This window comes from Octodon degus, unplaced genomic scaffold, assembly GCF_000260255.1.
Source record: "Octodon degus isolate 3935 unplaced genomic scaffold, OctDeg1.0 scaffold00109, whole genome shotgun sequence".
Lineage (NCBI taxonomy): Eukaryota > Metazoa > Chordata > Mammalia > Rodentia > Octodontidae > Octodon > Octodon degus.
Genome location: NW_004524685.1, coordinates 4,935,865 through 4,960,530, shown reverse-complemented (window position 1 = coordinate 4,960,530; position 24,666 = coordinate 4,935,865). Strand labels below are relative to the sequence as shown.

Here is a 24,666-nt window from a genome sequence, read left to right as displayed (position 1 = left end):
AAGCGCAGGCCATTCTTGGAAAGACGGGACTGAGAATCCTAGGAACTGCAAGGTCAGCTTCTGTTTTTCCTTTCTGGCCTGTAGAAGAAAATCAGTACCTTGCCTTGTGTTGGGCCTTATGTATAGAGAGGAAAACGAACCTAGAAAGTGAACTAGCCCCACTAACAATATTCAGGATTCTGTTCTTTCCCTTGAATTATTGAAAAGATTAGTTTGACGTCGGGTAACGGGGGTAACGCACAAATTGCCTTGGGCCGGGGAGATAGCTCAGAATAAGCACTTGCCTGGCAAGCTCAGGGTCCTGAGTTCAATCCCCGATACGGGAAGAAAAGAAAAGAAAAGGAAAGAAGAAAAAAAAAAAAAAACCTTGTCTTTTCACTCTGCTGAAGCGATGTGACCCCGCAGTACCTCGCTTTGAGATGACAGGGTGGTAACGGAAGGCAAAGGGAAGCCTGGAGCGCAAAGAGGGAAGGATCTGCACAAAATCGTGAAAATAGCACAAGGAGCCCAGCAGGTGTCGCCCTGGCCCTGGCTCTCCAGTTTTCAGGAACGAGGGACAAAAATCCGTTTCCTTTCACAATTTCAGCTTTTTAGGTCTTTCATATCTCCTCATTTTATTCTAAATTCGTATTCTCCAGGTGATGGAGTCTGATTTCATAGAACATCGCAACAGGAGGGGCACACGTGAGTGCCGGCGTTTTTACTGCCCGGTCTGTGAGGTTGTGTTTCTCTTTACTAGCCACTGGAGGGAGCCACAGCTTGCTGGTCCACGAAAGAACGGCGCCAAAGTTCAAAAGGGAACTGCGGCTTGAGCGCGAATTGGACCTAGCAGTTCCTTCCGTAGTTCTATTTTTTGTAATGACTCTCCCAAATCACATTTTATATAAACAAGGGTTAATGTATTTTTTTAAAATAAAACAGGTGCGCCCGGTAGACAGAGTTGGCTATGCTGCTTTCTGGAAAGAAGAACCAAAACCCATTCTGATCAGAGGAACTACCGAAACTGAATTTTAAGAATTAAAAACCACTTCAAAAATCACCAGGCTGGGCTGGGGAGATGGCTCAGTGGAATAAGCGCTTCCCTGGCAAGCACAAGGTCCTGAGTTCAATCCCTGGTTCTGCCAGAAAAAAAAAAAAAAAAAAAAAATCACCAGGCTGAATTATGCTACTGAAAAGCAGCAGGCCACAAATCAAACATAGTTGAGACCAGAATAATTTTACACCCTATTTCCTCCTGATAATCTGATCAAAGCAAGTTTTGGGGTTTGCTTTTGTTGGTTGGTTGGTTTGGGTTGGGTTTTGGTGCCACTAGGGATTGAATTGAGGGCCTTCACACTGAGCTACATCCCCAGCCCTTTTTCAGTTCTATATTTTGAGGCAGGGTCTTGGTAGGGCACACAGGCTAGGCTTCACCTTTCCAACCCCTCACGAAGCACACAGGGCCGGACTCCTTTAAAAACCTGTGATTAGGGGCTACTTTTTATAAAACAACTAGAAAAATGACCCAGTGTTGTTATAGGCTAAGATCTGAGCTCTGCAGCCTCCATCCTTCTCTGTTGTTCAGGCCTTAAGTCAAAACACACCTTCTCCAATTATTAGAAATTATTCTAATTTCTAGATGTTATCCTCCCCCTCCTCCTCCTTCTCTAGGCTCCCCCTCCTCCCCCAGCCCACTGACACTTAGCCACTGCTTTCTCTCCACTCCTTAGTTCTACCTACAACACATTTAGAGATTTTGTTAACATCAGTCTCTCCCACTAAAGCATTTATTTTTCTTTTCCCCTTAGGTCGGGTTTCTTCCTTATTTCTTTTTTGTGTTTTTTGAATCAAGGTCTCACCATGTAGTTCAGGCCTAGGCCTTGAACTCAAGCGATCCTCCTGCCTCAGCTTCCTGCTTCCTGGGATTATAGGTGTGTGGGGCCCCCAGCAATTCATAGGCATCAATTCTGGTTCTTCGTAGTTTGCTTTACGTACTAACTTATCCAGTGCTCAACATTCTGAAGGCAGATGCTACTACTACTCTTATTTTGCAGAGAAAGATACTAAGAGATTAAGAAATTGTTCAGCATCACAGGCAGGGTAAATAGAACAAGGACCTAAACCCAGGCAGTCTTGCTCCAAGGCCTGAGTTCCTACCCACATCAGGCTGCTCTTCATGAGGAGCGTCGTCTGACAAACATTTACTGAAACTAAACAAAAGTGTCAATCTATGGGACGTGCCTTACAGAATCTAACGTCCAAATATGGTTTCCTGAAGCCCTTATTTGCAATCACCATCCAAATCAGCCACGTAAGTGTTCCACGTCCCCGAATAAGTATGAAGAAGCCCCCAGGAATCCACAAGGGCAAGCAGACAGCACACTCACCAGGTCCAGATATGTTCAAGGCTTTACATTCTTCAATGGTGGCTTCGCTGTCAAAATAGACTTTGATTTTGCCACTGTGAGCTTTATTATCAAAGACGACCTGGAGACACAAGTAGATTGAGAGGTTGTTGCTCAATGGTAAGTAGCATTCGTTACATCAACTCTGCTGAAAAAATCAGTGGCGTCCAGTCTACTGACCCGAAGAACACCACGCTGATGAAAATGTGAGTTCTTCCCCACTTTCTATTGTTAACAAAAAATACAGTGGGAAGGATGAATACACGAAGTTCTGCTACATCTAGGATTTTATGTCTGTTTCAAAGAAATAACTTCTAGAGAAACAGTCCCAGAAACAAAAGTAAGGAGTCTCTGGCCTGAGAGGACAATGTAATTATCTGGATTATTATACTGAATGGAATTTAAAAGCATTTGCTTCGACTTAGTCACCTGGTATAAAAGTCTAGGTTGTCACTAGCTTGAGCACTGTTCTTCCGTTGGTTCTGAGAGTTACCTACAATGCTTTCAGAAATGACACAAGGTGAGGGCCAAAGCTTGCAATGTGCCTTCCTTTCTTTCTTTAGTTTTCTGTCTGTTCCCTCTACCAGGCTGTGAGCTTCTGCGAGCTGCTCATCTCTAGAACACCGCAGCTGCCTGGAGCACAGAAGGGGCTCATATGTATTTACTATTTGGTACTGAATGAAGTGCTCTTAGATTCCTAAAAGACAGAATATAGAATTCTCAACCAAGTCTCCAGTTTGGCCCTCTAACAAATTTGAAAGGAAAGCAGGGAAGGAGGAAAGAAGAAAGAAAAGAAGGATGAGGGAAAACAGGAAGACACAAAATCCCATGAGCGCCCCCTCTACTGCACATGGCCCCTCCCAGAATAAAAAGAGACACAACCGCTCCCTCACAGACGGAGGGAGCTTCTTTAGAAATATTTGCTATGAGATTTGCAAGGACCATCCTTCAAAGCTGGGGGAGATGCTACTGATTCTTAAATCACTTGTCCTGAATATTTCTTTTATTATGGTAGGAGAATAGGAGCTGGAGGCCAATTTTGAAAACCCCTCTTGCTGACTCAGAAATCTGGTTCTAACGAGTTGGGCAGAACTCGCTGCCCATTGGAGGCACTGGTCTCTGCATCAGTGACGCCACAAACCATCACTAAAGTTCAAACACAGCTACCTCTAAGATGTCTAGGCTGGTATGACTTACGCTCTGCATCTACAGGAGGAGGAGAAAAAGGCATAGAAAGTGGTGAAGTCAGACAACAAAGACACTTGCCGTGTTCTGAAAGACGTAACAGTCTGGTAACTCTCGGGAATGGATCTTCTGAAGGTCAATGCCTTTGAGGTGAAAGGAGATTTCAACTTGCAAGAGTCTAAACAAAACATATTGCGGGGCTGGTGAGATGGCTCAGTGGTCTGAAGCACCTACTTAGAGCAAACAAGCTTAGCAAAGCACAGGGACCACGGTTCAATCCTCCAGCACCACATGCCAGCCAGCCCCGCCCCCTGGTGGGCTGAGCTGGCCACATAAATAAATAAATAAATAAATAAATAAATAAATAAATAAATAACATATTGGAAGGTGTGAACTGTCACACTGTCCATCACTGAACCACTCCCTCTGCCCCATCCCTGTCTCTAAGGAGACAAGACTTGAAAAGGTATTATTTACCGGTAAAACTCCAGTTTGAAGAAAGCAGACTGCTTCCAGGCCTGAGAGCTGTCGGCAAGTGTTGGGAGGTCTAGGAGAACACAGTCTAGGGCATCAGGAGAACAAGGAAGGGTTGTTTCAGGTAAGAATCAGGTGCTAAAAGCGGCAGACAAATGCCATAATAAATATATAAAAAAATAAATAGGCCTGCCTGATGGCTCAGCGGACTAAAGTGCGTGCATAGGCAGAGGGCAGCAGCAGGGGTTCAATCCCTGGCGTGCCATGCCAGCCCTGCTCCAGGGCACGCTGAGAGGGCGACTGACACTGGGTGTGGTGGCGCGCACCTGTAATCCCAGTGATTGGGAGACTGAAAACAGGAGGACCACTATGAGTTTGATCTACATAGTGAGACCCTGTAGATCCTGTTCTAAATACAGAAAAAAAAATGTAATAAAATAAACAAATATCATGAGAAGCAGCATTCTTAGAAAGCTTCACAATATCTCCCCAGGAAGTATTTACTATATGTAACGGGAGGAACAGCAGCCTTTCCGTGGAGAACCTAGAAGACGCCACACCAACCCACGGGCCAAAGCAAAGGCTGCTGACTGAGATGAGGAGATGTTGTGCACTTCCACGACGACACACTGAACATGTACTGCCGCCTGCCCTGACTGCGTAGACTCGGTCCCATCATGAAAGAACAGGAGCCCTCCAAGTGTGGGACATTCTCTTCTTCAAAGCATCAAGGTCAGCCAGGTGTGGTGGCACACAATAGGATTCCAGCTACCAGCTGGGGCTGGATGATGGAAAGTTCGAGGCCAACGTGAGGACCTCAGCAAGACACCTGTCCTAGAATCACAAAAAACTAAATGGCCAGGTGAAGCGGCTTGGTGGTAGAGCACTTGCCTAGCAAGCATGAAACTCTGAGTTCAATCCCCAAGACCTCAGGAATAAAAAGATGGAGAAGGAGAAGGGATGGGTCAAAATCATCAAAGAACAAAATCCAAGCAACTTTATCTTGCTCTAGATTAAAAGAAACTAAACGATGTGCTCACCCAGTGCAAGCTGTGACCCTGGATAGGATGGGAGGGGATGGGTTTTCTTTGACTTCGAAGAACACCAAGACAGCTGATGAGGTGTGAGGATTTGGGGATTACAGTGTGATATGGATGTTCATTCACACTCTGAGCAGTGGGCAGTAGTCCTGCAGGAGCATGTGTTTGTTTGGGAAAAACACACACCGAACGGGTTAGGGCTAGAGAAACAATATGCCTGCATTTCCAGGAGAAACAGAGGAATGATGAAGCAAATGTGATAAAATGTTGGTGTTTGGAAAATCTGGATGACAGTAGCTGGGACGTTTTCAGTGATAATTTTATATCTTCTCTGTTAAGTCTGATACTTTTTTGAAATTAAAAATAAGGGAGAGAGAAAAGAAAGAAACCCAGATAGTGTACAAATAATAGTGTTGAGCCATGAGCTCTATGAGGAGAATGAGTCTGAGAGTCTCTCACCAAAATTGTCTTCTTACTTTATCTCCCACCACCCTTGCTTTAGGGAGGGTCATCTGTCACAGAGAGCTGGGGACAGGATCAGTGTGAATCCAGCCACTGGCTCCCACGGGCTGCCTGTATTTTCTGGGTTTTGCTTTGTTTTGTTTTGTTTTTAAGTATTTAGTATAGGCTCTACAGCGTCTCACTACGTAGGTCAGACTCATAGTGATCCTCCTGTTTTCAGCCTCCCAAGCGCTGGGATTACAGGCGTATGCCACCACTCCCACTCTCAGTTGCCATCTCAGCTCACTCTAGGGGGTGGGGCCAGCACAGCATGCCAGGGATCAAACCCCGAATTTCAACTCCTTTATGTGTAAAGGTCTTGGAATTTAAGAGTACAACTGTACAGCACCATTATAAACACTCACTGCTGACACTCAAAATACATCTCAATTATGGGACACATACACGTTTAATAAGAACTAGACATGCTAGACCAAATAGAGGGACACAAGGCTGAACAGAAAGCTTAACATGACATAGCACGCCACAGGCAACATGCTGGGTAGGGTTCTACATGTTCTATTTATGCTTTGTTCTGCTTAATCCTCAAGTCAACCACGGGAGACAGGCACTACTGCTGTCCTTCTGCACATGAACCAATCAAAGCACAGAAAGGTGAACCTTTAAGGTCATGCAACTAGTTGGTACCTGTTTAAAATTTAAATACACCTGTTCTTGGTTCCTGAGCTCCACTGAGTGCTGATCTCTAAGGATAGATTTTAGAAGAACTTCAAGGGTTCGGGCTCCCTTCCTCGTTCGTTTGTTTGTTCATTCATTCATTCATTCATTCATTCAGCAGTTGCTGAAAATCTGGCACAGTTCTAGACACTAAAAGTAAAGTAATGAACAAGTCAGATATGGTTCCTGCCTTCCTGAAACTCACATTCTTGGAAGAGACAAACAATATGGTTTAAAGATAGATAACTCCACAGTGGGAGAAGTACAGAGAGAGTAAAGGGATTGAGATTATTGGGATAGCCATGGTCAAAAAAAGCTGGTCAGGGAATAATTGCCAAGGTGTAAAGGTTTTGAACTGAAATGTCTGTATGAAGGAAAAAGAACCAACTACGTACAGGCCCACGTAGGAAAAACTCAAGCCATAAAGATGCCAGGCAAGAAAGAGGCTGGCTTGTTCCGTGAACAGAAAGCATGCTAGAACAGAGGAGCTTGGGAGACAGGTAGGTGGCCAGATCCCCTGGGGACTGGTAGATTTTATGGTAAACAGAATGAGAAGCCACCTAATAATCATGAAGTCAGGTAATGACATGGATCAACTTGTATATTTTAAAAATGCCACTCTTGGGGGCCGGGAAAATGGCTCAGTAGAATATGCTTGCCTGGCAAGCGCAAGGGTCTGAGTTTAATCCCTGGTTCCATCAAATAAATAAATAAACAAGTAAGCCACTCTGATCACTGTGGAGCAGGACAGGGTATAGGAAAGATCTGACCAGAAGCAGGAAGACCAGTCTAAGCATCAAGGAGCATGCACTAAGGTGGAGACGAGGACATAGAGTAATGGATACATTCAAGCATGGAGCTTGGGCAACCGGAACCATTAGTGTACAATACAAAACTGGAACTATCATTTCCCAAGATGGGGAAGACTAAGGAAGACACAGCTTGGACCTAGGGAAGGTGGGGGAATGGGAAAGTTTGAAATGCTCCTTCTGTTTGGGACACAGTAGGTATAAAAGTTGTCAAGCAACCAGCGGAACAGATGAGGAGCTGGCATTCATGGGATAGCCCAGGGGACAGCGCTGGGTCTAGGAGGCTGGGAGCAGGGGCTTGGCTTCTCAGAGCCTGGGAGAGATGGACACAGGTGCACAGGCAGGCTTTTAACTGTGGCCCCCTCTCTGTGCTGCCTGTGACACAAGGCACTAGGAGTGGGCAGAAGCAATGCAAGGAGCTTCAAGGGTTTGTTGGCCAGAAGACAAGGGTGTTCTACCCTAGGATGCCTCTCCAGGGGCAGGGACATGGGATGGAGGAGGCTAGGGACAAGTGACAGTGGAGAGGAGCTAGGAGAGAAAGCAGAGGGAAGCCCCTTGATGGCTTTTGTGATACTGGTAGCAAAGATGCCTCAGCTATGTACAGAAGGCACCCAAGGCAGGAGGTGGCAATGGACAGTGGCAAATGAGGTAAAGTCAGCCACAGGAGAGGTCTCTGGAAGGTCAAAGACCTTTGATAGGAGGAGCTGGGGCAGAGTGGCTTGCCCAGCATGTGGGAGGTCCTCGGTTGGGCCCTGGCATCCCCAAAAGACACAAACAAAACTTTAGTTGGAGAGCATCGAATCAGTGCTTGAGGGCTGCAACGTGCAGAAATCACTAGGGGTCTTGATAAGTTGTGCATGTGATTCAGCAGCTCAAGGATGGGGCCTGCGATATGTCACGGAGGCCCACAGCACTGGTAGCAAGCAGAACAGCCACTACTGCCACTAAATACTTGCCTGACGGAGGCTCAGTTACTTAGCTTGACTGAGCAGCAGCCTCCTCAGCTGTACAAGGAAGGCCACGCTGGTGACACAAATAAGGGCCTTCCACCTATATATAAGGGAAAGCGTGAAAAGAATAAACAGACCTCCGTGAACGGCTGCACTGGTGAAGTGGTGACGGGCTCCCGACCCACGCACCAGACACCACCCCAGGACTTCTTTTCCTGCACTCAATTTACTCCAAGGAGCATATTAATTCACTTTAAACATCTCTAAAGCAGTTCAGGTTTCTTTTTTTAACTGATGGCATCTGAGATTCAGGGCACGCTGACAGAATTTTGTCAGTTGTTTGTACATTAGTTATAAAGTGTGCCTCATAAGAGAGTGTTTTATTATTCAGTCTGTATTGCTTTGCTTTGAATTACAGAGCTACACGTTATCTCGGTGCATGTCACAGCTCCCTGAAGGCTGGCTGTCCTCACGCTGCAGTCACTGCTACTGAGGTCACCAGCACCTGGTGGCAGTAAAACTGAGATTAAAAAAAAAAAAGAATGGCAGGGCCCTAAGTAACGTATCAAACTTCCAGCAGAACAAACCACTATCCAGAGTAAGACTCTTATCACGGAGACAAAGCTCACAGAGGGGACTACTGCACCCAAAGAAATAACAGCCCTTTCAGGGGTGCAGAGATTAAATACAGCCCTATGACAGGAGGAAAATCGCATTCATCATGCCGCATGCTAAGACCATGTGGAAATAACATAAGAGACTCTAAAATTACTACAGAAAATAAAATACCACATAAGGTGAACAACCCTCATGCAAAACAAGAAATCCAAAATGCTCTAAAATCTGAAACATTTTCTTATTAATTTATTTTGGTACTGGGGATTGAACTCAGGGCTTTCACACTGGGCTACACTCATGACCATTGTTTCAAAACGGTTCTTTGTTTTGTTTTTGTTTTTTTAACACTTGCCAGGCAGGCACTTATGCCACTGAGCTAGATCCCCAGCCCTCAAAACTGTTTAATGACAGGGTCTTGCTAAATTGCCTAACTTGGGTTCAAACTTGGGATTCCAATGCCTCAGCCCACCCAAGTGCTGGGATTAGAGCCCTGATAGCTCCGTGAGCACTGACCTGGTGCTACAAGCACAAAATTCTTCACCTAATCTCATATGGTAGGTAACAGCCAAAAGGTAAGTGCTCTAAAAACATATGAAATTACCCTCTGGTTATGTGCATGACATACAAAAAACAGAAATGAATTTTACGTTTGGACTTGTGTCTTATTCTCAAGACGTTAATTTTTTTGTTTGTTTTTTGTCTTCTTGCATTATTTCAAAAAATCAAAACAGTATCCAAACTTTGAAATGCTGCTGTTCTCAAGCAATTTGGATGAGCAATACTTAAGTTGTATTAAAATAACACCCACTTAACCATTGGGAGAATTTCTTTTTATAGGATTCATCATAGTTCTTTCAGTAAGATTGAACCGGAAAGCTGTAGTTCTAGGAGCAGAGACTGAGGCCTGCGCCCATCAGCATGACTGTACAGAAACGCTTGGCTTGATCTACACAGTTAGTGTGCAGCCACAGGTGGGCCTACCAGGAAAGCTGGCCATAAAGGCAGATGACAGTGTTCATCAGACTCTGGGACAAGTTTATTAATAGTAAAGGACATGAAAAAATTTTTGAGTAGTTAATCTGGGACAACCTCTACCAAATTGCCGACTGAAACTCTTAGCCACACTAACAAAGCCAAACTGAATCCTATTTATGTCATCTGCGCATTTCTTCCAATGTGTCTAAGAAAAGCGGTTCCAAAATCAAGTAGCAAGTACCTTTAAATCTTTGTACCTCCTCAAAACATGAAAAGATTCTCTGTGCCAAGTTACATTGAATAATTTAAAGAATATAATTAACTTGCTTAAGCAATTTCAAAATAAAGTCAAATTAATCATCAACCAATCCACTTTGCCAAATGTATTTCATATTCTAGAAAGGAAATCAACAAGGGCACCATTTAGGAATGGTCAGGGTGTAAATATCCTCCTTTCCAGCCCTGCCCAACCTACCTCATCCGCAATGTTGACTTTGGCCACATTTCTTTAACCAATTTTGCAAGAAAAGTCAACCGAAAAAAGCAGTGCATGAATCACTGGAAAACAGTTGTACGGCGCCTTCAATTGGAGTCATACATTTTTCAAAGGCAAGTGACCACTGGCTTCCATGAAGTGTGGGTGACAGGACCAGCTTCCAGCCCCAACTGTCAAATTCTCCTTATCTCATTTATAGGAATCACTAAGGGGGAAAGGGAAGGCTGAACACCCAAGGAGAAGATGAAAGAGTGAAACAGGACTGGCTCACACAGACCCACTTACCACCACGTAGGTCTCAGATGAGCAGAGCCCTCTGGAGCAATAAGACCACTACTCCTGTGTCACTGGCTGCAGAGCCATGCAACTGTCCTCCAGTGAGTCTCAGACAGCAACTTGGTTGGCAGATGTACAGAGTCTGGACTGTGACTTGGGGGCTGCTTGTTTCAAAGTTCAGAGTCTATGGTGATGAGTTCACTCCCATACGGCCAAGTGAACTGCAAGGTGCTCTCTACTAAGATCACTGGAAATTTAGACTGATCCAGACTCCCCTGAACTGTTGGTTCCCTGAAGAGTCTTGAGGGGCTAACCTTCACAACCCTAGGACAGTTAAGAGTAAGGCAGGGTGGAGGCCATCCTCCTGAGGTGTGCTGAATGACCAACCCTCAAAGTCTTGAACCAAACCCTTTCCATTCACATATGACATTCTCTTATACGCTTAAGAGAGTAACACAGACTAATACTACATGGGTCATTGTTGTAGCACTTTGCCAAAGGATCTTCTAAAACAGAAAATGAGTTATTAATCACAATTCACCTTTGAAGAACACTCATATATTTGTTAGTAACAGAAATTAGTGTGCAGCAGTGTTACACACATTCTTTCATTTGATATGTACAACCCTTGTTTTTGTATTTTAGTACAGGGTCTACAGGGTCTCACTACATAGATCAGACTCGTAGCAATCCACCTGTGTTCAGCCTCGCTAGTGCTGGCATTACGGGCATGCACCACCACATCCAATCTCAATTGCTGTATCAGCGTGCCCAGGGGAGTGGGACCCGCACGGCACACCAGGGATCGAACCCCGGCTGCTGCATCTGCTTAAGCAGGCGCTTTAGTCTGCTGAGCTATTTGACCCGCCCTACAACCCATTTTTTGAAAAAAGTCTAATCAAACTCTCTCAAGAGAAAAAAAAAATCCAAATAAGCAAAAACACCTGTGCACTATTCCAAAACCAACATGCTTAAGGGGCACCAAAGACACGGCAGTCCCTGTCACTGTGGCCAGATTCCTGCGCCAAGGTCCCTTGCAGCCAGTGGAAAAGGACAGCCTGGAATAGATTCACTCCCACACAGGTAAGATTGCTCCATTCGAGTTGCTGGCATACACCGGCGGGGGGCGGGGGTGGGGGTCTGGACTGCTGTCCTTACCACAGAAGGAGCCCCAGGCCTACAAGGGACTGACGGCCATGTTACCTATCTCGATGTCTCTGTCAACGTTCAGGGTCTCGTTAGAAGACAGCACGCTTCCTCTCTTGTAATGCTGCTTGCAGACTTTTAAGCCAATCCTGTTGTCTTCATTTGCTCCATAATCAAGAGTCGCCAGGGAGATGTTCTTCAGTAGATGATACTAATTTTTAAAATAGTTAAATGAAAGCACAAGCTTTGGAAAATCTGATCAGAAGTCACAGAACACAGCATGCACGTCTAGCTGCGCTGTTTTGTTCACCTCATGCCTCTCAGCGGCATTTTCCCATTTAAATACCAAAGCAGTTTTCTTAGGTTGCACTGGAACATAACACAGACCCTAAACTAAAGCAAACATGCTGACAAAGAGCTCTCAGCACTGGAGCTGAGGTGCCACCTTGTCTCTGCCCTATTGCTCCCGAGAGTCCCTTGGCTCCACCCCCAAAGTTACGCTGGCCTCCACACAGTCCCTGGAGCTCCTGGCTCCTCGGTGCTGGGATTACAGGTATGCACCACCATGTCCAAGGCCTTTGCTGTCCTCTCTGCCTGGAGCTCTGCTACTGACCTGCTCAGTCCACTCCTTCCGGTCTTCATGTAAATATCTCACCTTAACAAGGGGATCCCTCATCAAGCCAGTGAAAATTGCAAACCTATATCAAAACCTCACATTGCACCCATAACCATAAATATATAGCTATACCTGCCAACTAAAAGAAAAAAATAAAAATAATCTTTTAAAAAGAAAATTACAAACAATATTCTGAGGCCAGACATGCCCCCATCTCCTCCCCTGCTTTTTTCCTCAACAGTCCTCACTTTCAAGCAAGCATTCCACCAGGGACTCAAACCATCCACACAGCACCACTGACATGCACACAACCTCATTGCTTGGCTTTTGCATTAACAGAGCTCCACTAGTCCCCACCTTTATTAATATGACTTCAAAGGAAGCTTCTGCTTCAGAACATAGGAGCTGAAAATAACCATGTTACTCATTTCTGTGATGCTGTGCTTTAGCTCTAGAATGTCCCTCCAAAGGCTCCTGCCTTCAGAGGGGGGCTTTTGGAAAATGATCAGACTACAGGGGCACTATGCCCATCAGTAGATTCAGTCACTGAAGAGTTCAGAGCCAAAGATTCTCTTAGGAGATGGAGTCTGGCCGGAAGATGTGGGTCACTGGGGCAGGACCCAGAAGGTACATATTCCCCTCCCCTCCTCCTTTACTCTGCCATTCACCACGGTGTCAGCTGCTCTTCCCCGAGACCCTCCCACCATACCTTTGCTGCCAAAGACTAACTCCTCTAAAAACTGAGCTAAATTAAACTCTCCTCCTTTAAGTTATGGGTAGCAGGTATTTTGTCCTAGTAAGGAAGAAAGTAACGAAGGCAAGGAACATAAACTCATACAAATAGATGACAGCTTGAAGATTCAGTCTGATGATAATTTTCATTCTCACTTGCTAGCAATTCCAATTCTCCTTGAGACTGCTCCTCCAAGCCTCTCTCTGCTACGTCCACCAATCCTAAACTATTATATCACGACTATTATTATCCAATTCTAATCAAGTTCCCCCAACACTGAAGGGTCCCCTCCACCTACCAGGGCACCACAGAGAGAGGTGAAGGAAGCATCTTCCTCACTGCTGGAAGCAGGAGGCCCAGCTTTGCTTCTCAAGATGTTCGGGGGGGGGGGGGCACTGTTTTAGAGACTCAGCATTTGATGTTACACGTCACATTTCATTTGTCTCACTCTCCCCTCCACAGTGCAAGGGATTTTGTTTTATTTACTGTAATGGCCCCAATGGCTAGGACTGTACTTGCTACATACTAGGGACATAAATATTTATTTATTCATTCATCCATCCATCCATCCATCCATCCATCCATCCATTCATTCATTTATTTCAGTACCAGGGATCAAACTTGGGACCTTGAGCTTGCCAGGCAGGTGCTTACCAAATATTTACTGAATTAATGAAATAACAAAAACAATTTCTCCTAAACATTGACTTTAGGTCTACCAATCTATTTTCTTATACCTGTGTAAATACAATTATCTTAGGTTCACATTCTTAAAATTTAGCTAGGATTACCCAGGCTAAAACATGAAATCCAAGACAACCATAGGCTCTTTGGTTGTATTTCAAATACTCATCAAAACTTCTGGGCCTATGAATCTCTTGGGAAACTACTAGTCAGGTAGGAAGGAATAAATTAAAAGGATAACATTTTAAAGGAAAATTCAAAATAGGCAAACTATTTACTATTTAGTTCCGGAAACAGTAAATATTTTTGGTGGGCTATGCAAAGTTTACATTAGAATAATCTATATATGGGGCCGGGGAGATGACTCAGTGGAATAAGCACTTGCCTGGCAAGTGCAAGGGCCTGAGTTCAATTCCCAGTTCTGGAAAAAAAAAAAGTAATAATAACCTATGTATAACTTTTGTTCCTTCCAAGACAACAAGCCCAAGTATCAATATTTTCTTGTACAGGTTACTCACAAAACACTTGCCTGATTAATAGCAAAAAAGATGCTCTCATAGGCGTCCTCTTGAGTATAAATGCTGCAGCTGTAGTCATCTTCATCTGTGCCAGAATAGTTTTTCAAAAACAAGTGCTTGAAAGCAACAGTGTTATCTTCTTTGAAAGCAACCACCAACTGGTTACTTAGGCCAAATCGAACGAGCTAGAAAAGATCAAATAGGAACATGAACTTTACTGGGGGAGGAAAAACATCCTTCTTATTATCACTAAACCTCATTACTGAGCATTAGAAAACACACACACACACACACACACACACACACACACACACAATTCTTTGTTTTATACTAATAACAATAGTGTCAAAATATAAGTTCCGTAAAAGAATAACCTCAATGCTGAGCTACATCAGCAAATATAAGCAGCATAAAAATTGAGTTGGGGCTCAAAAAACAATACCCCAGAGTATGATACTTTGACACACTGAGACCCTGAACTAAAGAAGCAGCCCAGGGCTGCCCAGATATCTCAGCAGACTAAAGCAGCCAGGGTTCAATCCCCACAGTGCTACGGCAGCCACCCTGGATGATTGAGACCAGGCATGACGGCACATGCCTATAATCCCTGCGCTTGGGAGGCTGAAAACAGGAGGATCACTAGAGTCCAATCTGTGTAGTGAGACCCAGTAGACCCTGTACTAAATACATTAAAAAAAAAAAAAAAAAAAAAACCAGCCCGAGAACCAAAGTGTCACCAGGCCCCACCTCCCCATGTCTCTTGTAAGGCACAGGGAGTTCCTTACCCCAGAAAAGTTCTTTCAGATTTAACACAATTGTCATGAACTCATTCCCTACAGTCGGTGAGACTTAAACTGAGAAGATTCGCTCACAAGAGAAAAGACTTTCGGTTGGAATCCAAAAGCCTGCAAGTGCCCTGGAAAAATGGTTTCAGTTCATATTCAAAGGCTGAAGAACCTGACATCTGATGTCTCCAAGGACTCTTCACTAGGGAAGAGTCGGGCAGGGACAGCAGGATTTTCCCTTCCCCTACTTTTTGCTGTACTTAGGCGCACAAGCCATTGGGCAGTGCACTGCCCTCGAGGTTCAGGGCAGCTCTGTGTGCACAGCTTGCTGAGCCGCCAGCAGTCTGTTCTAGAAACACCAGGCACACCCGGCAGCGTGTGCTCTCCCGGTTTTCTAGGCCTCCCTCAGTCCAAGCAAGCTTACAACCAAAGTTAACCACTGTGCTTACTCTTCTTGCAAAACAGCCTACATTCCACTGCCCACTGTCCTTCCCCTTAGGAAGAAGGGTAGATAGGCTCTTAAATGTCACCAGGGGGGGATACTTTTCATTCTTGCGATACCCCATGAACATAATAAACATGCATGCTTTCTCTCCTGCTAATCTGTCTATTGCCAGTTGATTTCAGCTGCTGCAAATATCAAAGCTTCACAGAGCACTGGAACTGGAAGAAACAGCCACTCTTGATGGCTAATGACTCTACTGGTCTTTAAGAACCAAACCCTATCACCTAAGTTTCAATCCATTTTTCTTTAAATAAATTTTTTTTAACATTTATTTAGAGTGTGTGTGTGTGTGTGTGTGTGTGTGTGTGTGTGTGGCCAGCTCAGCCCACGAGGGGGCGCGGCTGGCTGGCATGTGGTGCTGGGGGATTGAACCGCGGTCCCTGTGCTTTGCCAAGCTCGTTCCAAGCAGGTGCTTTAGACCACTGAGCCATCTCTCCAGCCCCAATCCATTTTTCTTATGATTGGATTTCTTTTTGTTTGTTCGGGGGGGCGGGGGTTGTGGGGTTTTTTGTTTGTTTGTTTCTTTTCTTTTCTTTTCTTTTCTTTTCTTTTTTTTTTTTCAGAATCAGGGATTGAACTTAGGGCCTTGCACTTGCCAAGCAAGCACTTATTCTACTGACCTATCTCCCTGGACCCTATGATTGGATTTCAAGTGAACTGTTTTCAAAATAGATGACTTAGTAAAGCAACAATGCATGCTTGTCGGTTTAATATTTAGAAGCTACGTGCATTTTTATAAGTACACATGTGTTTATATGTGGCTTTTGAAAAGTACCCTTCATAAATATCTAGTCCAGCCAGGATGTAACATCAAAGGAATTCAGTTAACCCAGATCTACAAGAACTCTCACACATATTTACACCTAAGAGTCTGCCCACTATGATCTGCAGGATCAAAGCTGATGACAAGTGGGACACTGGGTCATGCACTTGTATCCCTGGCACTCTGGGAGGCTGAGGCCCAGCTTGTATGTGTAAGCCAAACCTGAGCAACTTATGAACTTAAGATGCTACCTCAAAATAAAACATTTTAGAAAGGATAAGGATGTAGCTCAATCTGCAGGCCCTGGGTTCAATCCTTAGTACCAAATACAGACACACCCACAAACCTTATGTAGCAATACACAGTAACAGGACTCACTTTACCTGTATGATATCAAACTCACTCAATGTCATAAGTACCCACCTGCTCCTGATAAAACACCTACTTGTTCCTCTCACTTTGTATCCTGGTATAAAGTTAGGCACCCATGGGCTCTATAAGGCAAGAATGAAAGTTTCTTCTTGGAAAACAGTGAATGGTGAGTATTAGTCAGGAACAAAAATTTACAAAAATCTAAGTATCCACACAAAGCTATACACACAAACATAGATATTCTTCCATAGGTGAGATCTCTGTCTCTGTCTCTGTCTCTATCTGTCTGTCTGTCTCTCTCTCTCTCTCTCTCTCTCTCTCTCTCTCTCTCTCTTTCTCACACATACACACACACACACACACACACACACACACGCATACACACACACAGAGGCAATAGAGGTCATGAAATCAAACCTCCAGAAGCCCTTGGCCCTCACCTCTCTCCCCATATCCATAAACTGGGTTACAGAACAGTGTGGTCCTAGATATCTTCCCCCAGGTCCATAGCAACTAAGTCACCAAAGTATTTTCAGACTATTTCTTCACATGTGAAGTAGCAGGTTTAATTAAATGACAATACTGTCACTTCCTGTCATTCCACCCTTCAATATGATGCACTCATATGATAATATATAAGATATATAATTATGATATCTTAATATGATACTTACAATTCAGATGAAACTAATGTTAATTTATAGATGCAAATAGGCATAAGGGATTTCTTATTTTTTTATATTTTTAGCATTTTCATTCTATTTTTAAAGACAAAAATCATTAAAAGTAACGGCCATCTTTCTGCGATTATTATACGCCAGGCACTGGATAAACTGCTTTACTAGTTTCCCACCACGACCACTGGATGAAAATGGTGTAACTGTTATCCACAGTTTACATGGTAGAAACTGAGATCTGGCCCCACTAAACTGCCCCAGGCCACACACCAGAATGAGAAGCAGGCCTGACTCCTGAGCGATCTTTATTATGATGTACAAAGAATCCCCTTCTGTTCAAACAATTCTCTTTGGGACAGTTTTCATTTAAAAAAAAAAAAAAAAAAAAAAAAAAAAAAAAGATTATTTTGAAAAAAAGAATAAGTGCTAGATTTTTAGAATTATGAAAAGCAACTACTGCTTGCAAATGTACTTAGATGACACTCTCTGGGGTTTCAATCTCATCATATTACTTTCTTCAAAAACTAACTCACAGGATTGAGCAACTGCTAAAATCCCAGGTGTCTTAAGGAAAACTTTAGATAATGCATCCCACATCATCCAACTGCCATGAAAATCAAGAAATTGAAGATTGAAGATTTTTTAAAGCATGTGAAACTCTGCCACTGGTGGCTGTGGGAGATGCCAGAAAAGGCCATGTTGTTTTTGAAAGTTAAAGAGTAAACCGGTGAACCAACACATCCAATGGCTTCGTGTCTTTAAAAGAAGACGCAGCATCTTCTCTCTCTGCTTGCCTTACCAGTAGCACCATGGAATTAAGCTCTTCAGTAAAACTTTGCTGACAGCTTCTTCTCTGGCAAGGATTCAATGTGGGCAAGATTGACAGGCACAGTTGTTACTCTTATCATTGAGTGCCAATTCTTACCATCACTGTGCAAAGAAACCTTTATACTTGTTATATTTCATGTAAGTCCCCTTATTTCATGAGGAAGGTATACATGGGGCCCCATATGGACAAAAAAAAATTTCCTACTAATAATATATGCTCAAGAACTGAAACCATGCCTATCTCAATGTCTGAGTCAAATACTGAATAAATTGGTTAATATAGCCGCATTTTGTACATGTGCTGCTTGAAGTTAAGTTACTTATCCAAGCTGGACACCTAGAAAGTACCAGAATGAAGGTGGGAACCAGGCGTGTTTGACAGTAGAGCCTATTTATTCTCTTGAGCAACTGGACGCCACCTTCTAAACTGAAGTGCTACCAACATCAGGTGCGACATATGAGATTCTCTCTCCCATGCACATAGCAAAGCTACAGAAATGCAAAAAAAAAAAAAAAAAGTCTCAATAAGGAATGAGCTAGCTGAATCAAAAAAGCATCGCATGATTGGCTAATATTTGGAGCCACCACCCAATTTAAACTCTTAAATTACCAATTCAACTTTGAGAGGATTAAAGCGCCTACTTAGGAAGATGCAGGGGTCTGCCATGCTGGCCCCACCCCCAGCACCCTGAGACTGAGATTGAGACTGGGCGTGGTGGCGTGCGCCTGTAATCCCAGCACTTGTGAGGTTGTAAACAGGAGGATCACTGAGAGTCCAATCTACGCAGTGAGACCGGGTAGACCCTGTCCTGAATACAAAAAACAAACAAGCAAACAAAAAAAAAAAAAAAAAAACCTTTGAGAGGAACAGAAAGTGGAGTGGTGAGCGCTGCTGGGGACCATCCCTATCTGAGTGGTTTTCAGAATGACCTGGCTTCAAGAACAGCACATCTCTTCCATCTTGTGGTTCTCAGAGCATGACAAGATCTTTCTGGATGACCTAGCATTGAGAAGGGTTGGCATCTCCAAACACCTCAGGGGAGGCAAGCCCTGAGACGGAGGCTGTGAAATCTCTTTCTTGTTATGACAGAGCCACAGCCTCCACACAGAGCAGGGGAAGCTTTGGACTTAGATGTTGGCCAAATGACTTTATTTTCAAGAAGCAGTAGACAGCAAATACATATCTTCATTCCACACACTAAATCTCAAGATTTGCTAAGAACACCATTCAAGACAGAAAAATAATGACTAAATTTAGTCTGGCAAAGAGGGTGAATTTGAAAACCTCCTTTTTAAATTCAGCTTACAAGAAAACATTCTGTACCAGGTAAAAACAAGATACCATCCTAATTTTAGATAAAGAATATGGGAGGGAAAGAATACAGCTAGCAAAGGAATGCCGAAACCTCCCTTGAGATTATAAATTACTGCAGAATTCAGAGTAGGAATTTGCTTTAAATTCTCTTCTCACCAGCCCTCATAAAATGCCATTTGTTTCATTAGACTTGAGGATGGAGAGAAAAGAAACAGAAAAAAAGGAGAAAGAAAAATGGGATCCGATGGAAGGAAAGGCAGTTAAAAAAAAAAAAAATCTGCTCCAATCAGATAGCATCCATGTCACAGAACTTCATAGAACAGTCTTACAGGGCAACAAAAACTGAATCTTGCCCAATATTATTAGGGCAAGATCCACGCAAACAGTAAATTATATGTTCCCAGGTTCCAAGAACTTCTTTATTTTAAAAGTAAAATTCACAATGGAACAGCAATGAGTACTAGGGAAAACCACAAACAGTGGCCAAGAAAGGCTGGGGTGGACACAGGACATCAAACAGCTCCTCCAAAGTCAGAATAACCAACCAGACTTAGGAGAACGAACAGGGCATGGATGGGAATGGCAAGGTTGGTCTGCCTGGCTGGCGTTAGGGATGAAAGCAGTCGATGAAAACTCATTGGAAAGACAAGTCAAACAAGATTGAGAAACCTGTGAATTCCAGGCCAGAGAGTTGAAGTTTTCTTCTGAGGGAATGGTGGTTCTGCAGCAATTTCTGAGCAGGAGTGAAAGCTATGTTAAGGAAAATGCTTGGCTAAGGGCTGGAGCTGGGTGGCAGGGCAGGATCTTTACTGAGTCGGTGCCCAGCAGGTGAGACTCTCTTATATACTTGGGACTCAAAGTCTGTGTTAGAAATAAGGTAGAGAGTAACAAAAAACAAATAGAGCTGCTGCTATGACGCATACCTGTAATTCTAGCATTTTGGGAGGCGAAGGCCGGCAAATCACAAATTCAAGCCCAGTCTGGGCAATTTAGTTACTTAGTGAGACCCTGTCTCGAATTTTAAAAATAAGGACGGGCTGAATAGATAGGCCAGCATGAAGGATGTGGGTTCACTCCCCAGTATCAAAAAATAAATAAAATAATAAACAGTACACACACACATAAATACACAGGCACACACACAGTAAACCCAGATACTTGAGAGACTGAGGGAAAGGATTGTTTGAGCTAGTAAGTTCTAGATCAACCTAAGCAACATAGAAAGATCCTGTCTCAAAGCAAAACAAAACATAAATAGACACAATTTTGATTTTTAAAAAGGTAACTTGTAGGAACAGGATAAAGTAAGTCCAAGATGGCAGTAACGTTTGACACCTTGTGAGACAGAAATTTGGTAACAGAAGTAGATCAAAAAATCAAGATGGAGGCTGGCCTAGCAGGCTAGGAAATCGAAGGTGGTTACAATTAACCAAATGACAGGAGATGGTGGTATTTCTTCACCTTCGAATGCTAAAAACGCAACGTCTTAGAGGTTCCCAGAATTAAAACTGCCAGACCAAGAATGAAAAAGCATCTCTCCCACAGCATCCTGCAACTCAGTCTTGCTTCTTCTGAGTAGTTGGCCTGCCCTAAAGCTGAGCAAGCTGGGAGGATCTGGCACACAAAGGAAAGATCTCTGTATGAACACAGAATACAGCTTCATTTACAGCAGGGACCTCCTCTACATTTCCTGAAATACGTAGTGATATATTTCATGTTTGTTATAACATTATATTAATGGCAGGATGATTATCTGACCCTATAGCCAAGTATCTCAAATCAGGATTGTTGAAATGTTTGCTTTTTGGTCATTTTATGATGCTATGGACGAAGCCCAGAGCTTCATACATGCTAAGCAAGTGCTCTACCACTGAGCTACCCCCCTAGCCCAGGGACTAGCTTTAAAAATGGTACAAGTTTCAAATAGAGGCATCTGCAGAGAGGCTTCCCCCCAAACTGGCTTCAGTAGCAGAGATCAAAAGTTAAATGACAGCTTTGGTGGCTGGAGATAAACTGCTCAACAGCATAAACTTACACTCTAGACAATGTCCAAGGATTAGTGTTTCCGTGGATCTTATGGCAAATGATAGAGGAAGCTCAGCAGTCCGTAAGTGAAAAGACAAAATGTGCTCACTTCAAAACCATATTTGAATAATGTGTATTTGAATAAGGATAAGGGACTTGGTGATCCCATAATCTCTGACTAAAACAAGGTCATCTTCTAATGAACTTCAGCCTCCCAGCTGTCACTGGCCAACATAATTTTACAGTTTTATGAATGTGGGTGTGGACTCTTCAGATCAAAAGTACAGAAGATATAAAGACAGTTTCACCTGAGGATAAGGAAAAAGTACTCGTCTGTGTTACCTGTGTGGTGACCATGAGTATCTTCAAAATCTGCAAACCCAGTTTCCACGGAATCTGGTGTCTGGCCCGGTATTTCTCACAGGGGTTCATGAAGTAAAATCTCAAGTCTTCTCTCAACCGCTCTTCTTTCACCTCAGAATCAAGTTGCGCCATTGTGTCTCTGCCACAGAAGACCAAATGTTAAGTACTCTGCAGAGCCTTCCCTCAGCAAGCTCTTGAGTATCACTCTCTGGCCTCGTGCTCTGCTTGTCACACAACTTTCTCTGCCAGTGAGCTCTTATTCTTCTGAAGTCTGAGAAGTAGTCCAGATCCTCTATCACCTGCCTTTCCACATACCCACCCATCTGGTTCAAAATGGCCATTCTCAGAAATGATAAAAGTAGAACTTCATTTTGTAAAACTTGTTAAGTCCTATGACTTAACATACAGCATTCTCTTGTCACAAGAGTATTACAAGAAAGTATGGTTTGGAGAAAGAGAGAGACAGACTGACTGACTGAATGACTGACTGACTGACTGACTGACCGAACAGAGACAGACAGAGAGATAGACAGACAGACAGAGACAGAAAAAAGAAAAAAATATGTGAATGTAAGACTGAATGTGTAAGACTGGATATATAACAATGTCTGGGTGTGTTTGTGACTGTGATGTCCCTAAGTGTGCATGGAGAAAAACTAGGTAAGTTATTTTTATGATACTTCAGGTATGAAATAATAGAGATTTAGTATAGATTAATGTAATTAAAATTACTCTAAAAGCAGCAACTATTTTCTATATAACTTAATACTGAGACAAAGATCATGCCTCAACCTGGTATGGATAAAATATCAATGATTGTAAAGTTCCAGAACCTAAAAAGCTTCCCAAAGTTAAAATACCGGGGCTGGTGAGATGGCTCAGTGGTCTAAAGCACCTACTTAGAACAAACTTAGCAAAGCAGAGGGACCGCGGTTCAATCCCCAGCAACACATGCCAGCCAGCTCCGCCCCGTGGTGGGCTGAGCTGGCCACACACACACACACACACACACTAAAAAAAAAAAAAGTTAACATACCATTTCTCTAGTCAAATTCCATCACCCTATATTAGTAAAATTTTGCTTTTTCTGTTTCAGGGACTCGGGTCTCAGGATTCAAGGTAGGCCATGAGAAGTGGTCACAGGACTGGAGCTAAAATGGACAGGCCATGTCTGGTCCGGCTACTAAGTGGTCTCCAACATAGGATGTGCCAGAAATGTACACTGGGAGCCCAGGACACATCAGTACTTATTTTTATTCTCCATCTTTAAAAGACAAAGCCTGAATTCTGCCAGTAATTAACATAACCCAGACTATACATACATAAGAATCATGAAACTTACCAATATACATATAATATATAGGCACATCACATATAAAATATATGTAACAGTGATGCATAATCATTTATAAATAAATGTATACACACTGGGAATATTGTGCCTAATTTTACTGTTTGGGGTTTTTTGCTTTTGTTTTTATTTAAGGGAAGAATCTACAAGGAATTCAGAGTCTCACTATCAGATAGGACTCACAGTGATCCGCCTGTTTATAGCCTCCCAAGAGCTGGGATTACAGGCACGTGCCACCGTGCCCAGGCTCTCAATTTTACTGTTGGGTGCACAATCAAAATTTGGAGATTGTCAACATCAAACCCCGGCCGTCAGTCTGGAGTTCCTAGAATCCATCTCGCTGCCCCAGCAGAGCTTGCCAGAGATGGAAGCTAGCACAGAAAGTCAGGCGGGACATAGCCACTATTATGGTTTGTGTCTAGTTGTCCCCCCAAAGCCTCATGCAGTCATGGGGTGAGGACTTCTAGAGTTTGTGTTAACTCATGATCCACTGGGATTATGTGTGATCCAAGGCTGGGATTATGGGTTTTAGTACTGCTGGGATTACCCATAGGTGGGTAAATACTGGGAAGTACCTATAGGTGTGAGTACTTCCCCTACCCTGGGGCAGGTAATTTGCATTACAATGTAAGGTGGGAAGAGAAGCTAGCTGCTTGAGCTGCTGCTACCCCTCCCTTGTGCTCTTGCTCTTTGCTGCCACCATGAAAGGTTGCTTTCTGCTATGTGCTGCTCTGCCTCGGACCCAGCTGAATATGGACTGAAACCTCCAGTAACTGTGAGCTAAATAAACCTTTCCTTCCTTCATTTTGAGTGTCGGGTATTTGTCCCAGCAATGAGAGAAGAGTAACTAAGACAGCCACTAAGTCTAAAAGCTATATTGAGTTCCTGGACACAACTCTGCCGGAAGCTAATCATCCAAGATTTTCAGTTCAAGCCCATAAATACTCTTTGAGTTTAAACTAATTAGAATTAGATTCTTCTTTCTCACCTCCAGCAGCATCTTGATCTAAGTTTCATGAATAAATTCTAGTAGGTTAGGTCATCATTCGAGTTCTTCATTTCTTGGAGTGTTAATAACTCGAGGTTATTCTAGGGGTTTTTTTTTAAATTGGAAATGTCTAAATAACATATTTTCTAATTGATTTAGAAACTGTTATTTGTCTTGACTAACAAGCTTAAAAGAAACCCAAGAGGGAATGATTGTTTAAATGCTTACACCCACTTGATAATAGTTTTCTAAGTTGATGTTTTTAGGTCTCTTTGTTTTCCAGAATTAGTGAGCTAGATAAACCAGAATTATTCTACTAGAAAGGAGAGGGAAGAATATAGGAAATAGAGGGAGAGGAAAAAGAAAGAGGGGAAGGAGGAAAAGGGAAGGAAAAATAAAATAAGATAAAATATAAGCTTCCTGGGAGAATCTGGAAGAGCCTTTAAACAACTACAGAGTTAAAGAAAAAAGCGAACTTCCAGACCAATCTCGGGGACACCGGAGAAGTAAGGGCTGATTGCCACTCACACAGTCTTAGACTTAGGCTCTGTGGTATCAGGAAAGGGAACAGAAAACCAGGACTGTGACCAAGATCCACCCAAGAGCTGACA

The 24,666-nt window shown here is 43.2% G+C and overlaps 1 protein-coding gene across 3 annotated transcripts in view; it reads right to left on the bottom strand.

Annotated features, from left to right (window-relative positions):
• The window catches only part of Mcoln2 (mucolipin 2), a 57,210-nt gene that overhangs the window by 20,387 nt on the left and 12,157 nt on the right, over positions 1-24,666 (bottom strand). For all 3 annotated transcript variants that reach the window (XM_004639294.2, XM_023724342.1, XM_023724343.1), the window contains exons 2-7: positions 21,696-21,855; positions 14,095-14,268; positions 11,590-11,743; positions 4,047-4,131; positions 3,651-3,747; positions 2,367-2,466 (exon numbers count right to left, since the gene is read on the bottom strand). In XM_004639294.2, coding sequence (XP_004639351.1) covers positions 2,367-2,466; positions 3,651-3,747; positions 4,047-4,131; positions 11,590-11,743; positions 14,095-14,268; positions 21,696-21,848 — 763 coding nt within the window. In that variant the 5' untranslated portion in view covers positions 21,849-21,855. The remainder of the gene's footprint in view (positions 1-2,366; positions 2,467-3,650; positions 3,748-4,046; positions 4,132-11,589; positions 11,744-14,094; positions 14,269-21,695; positions 21,856-24,666) is intronic.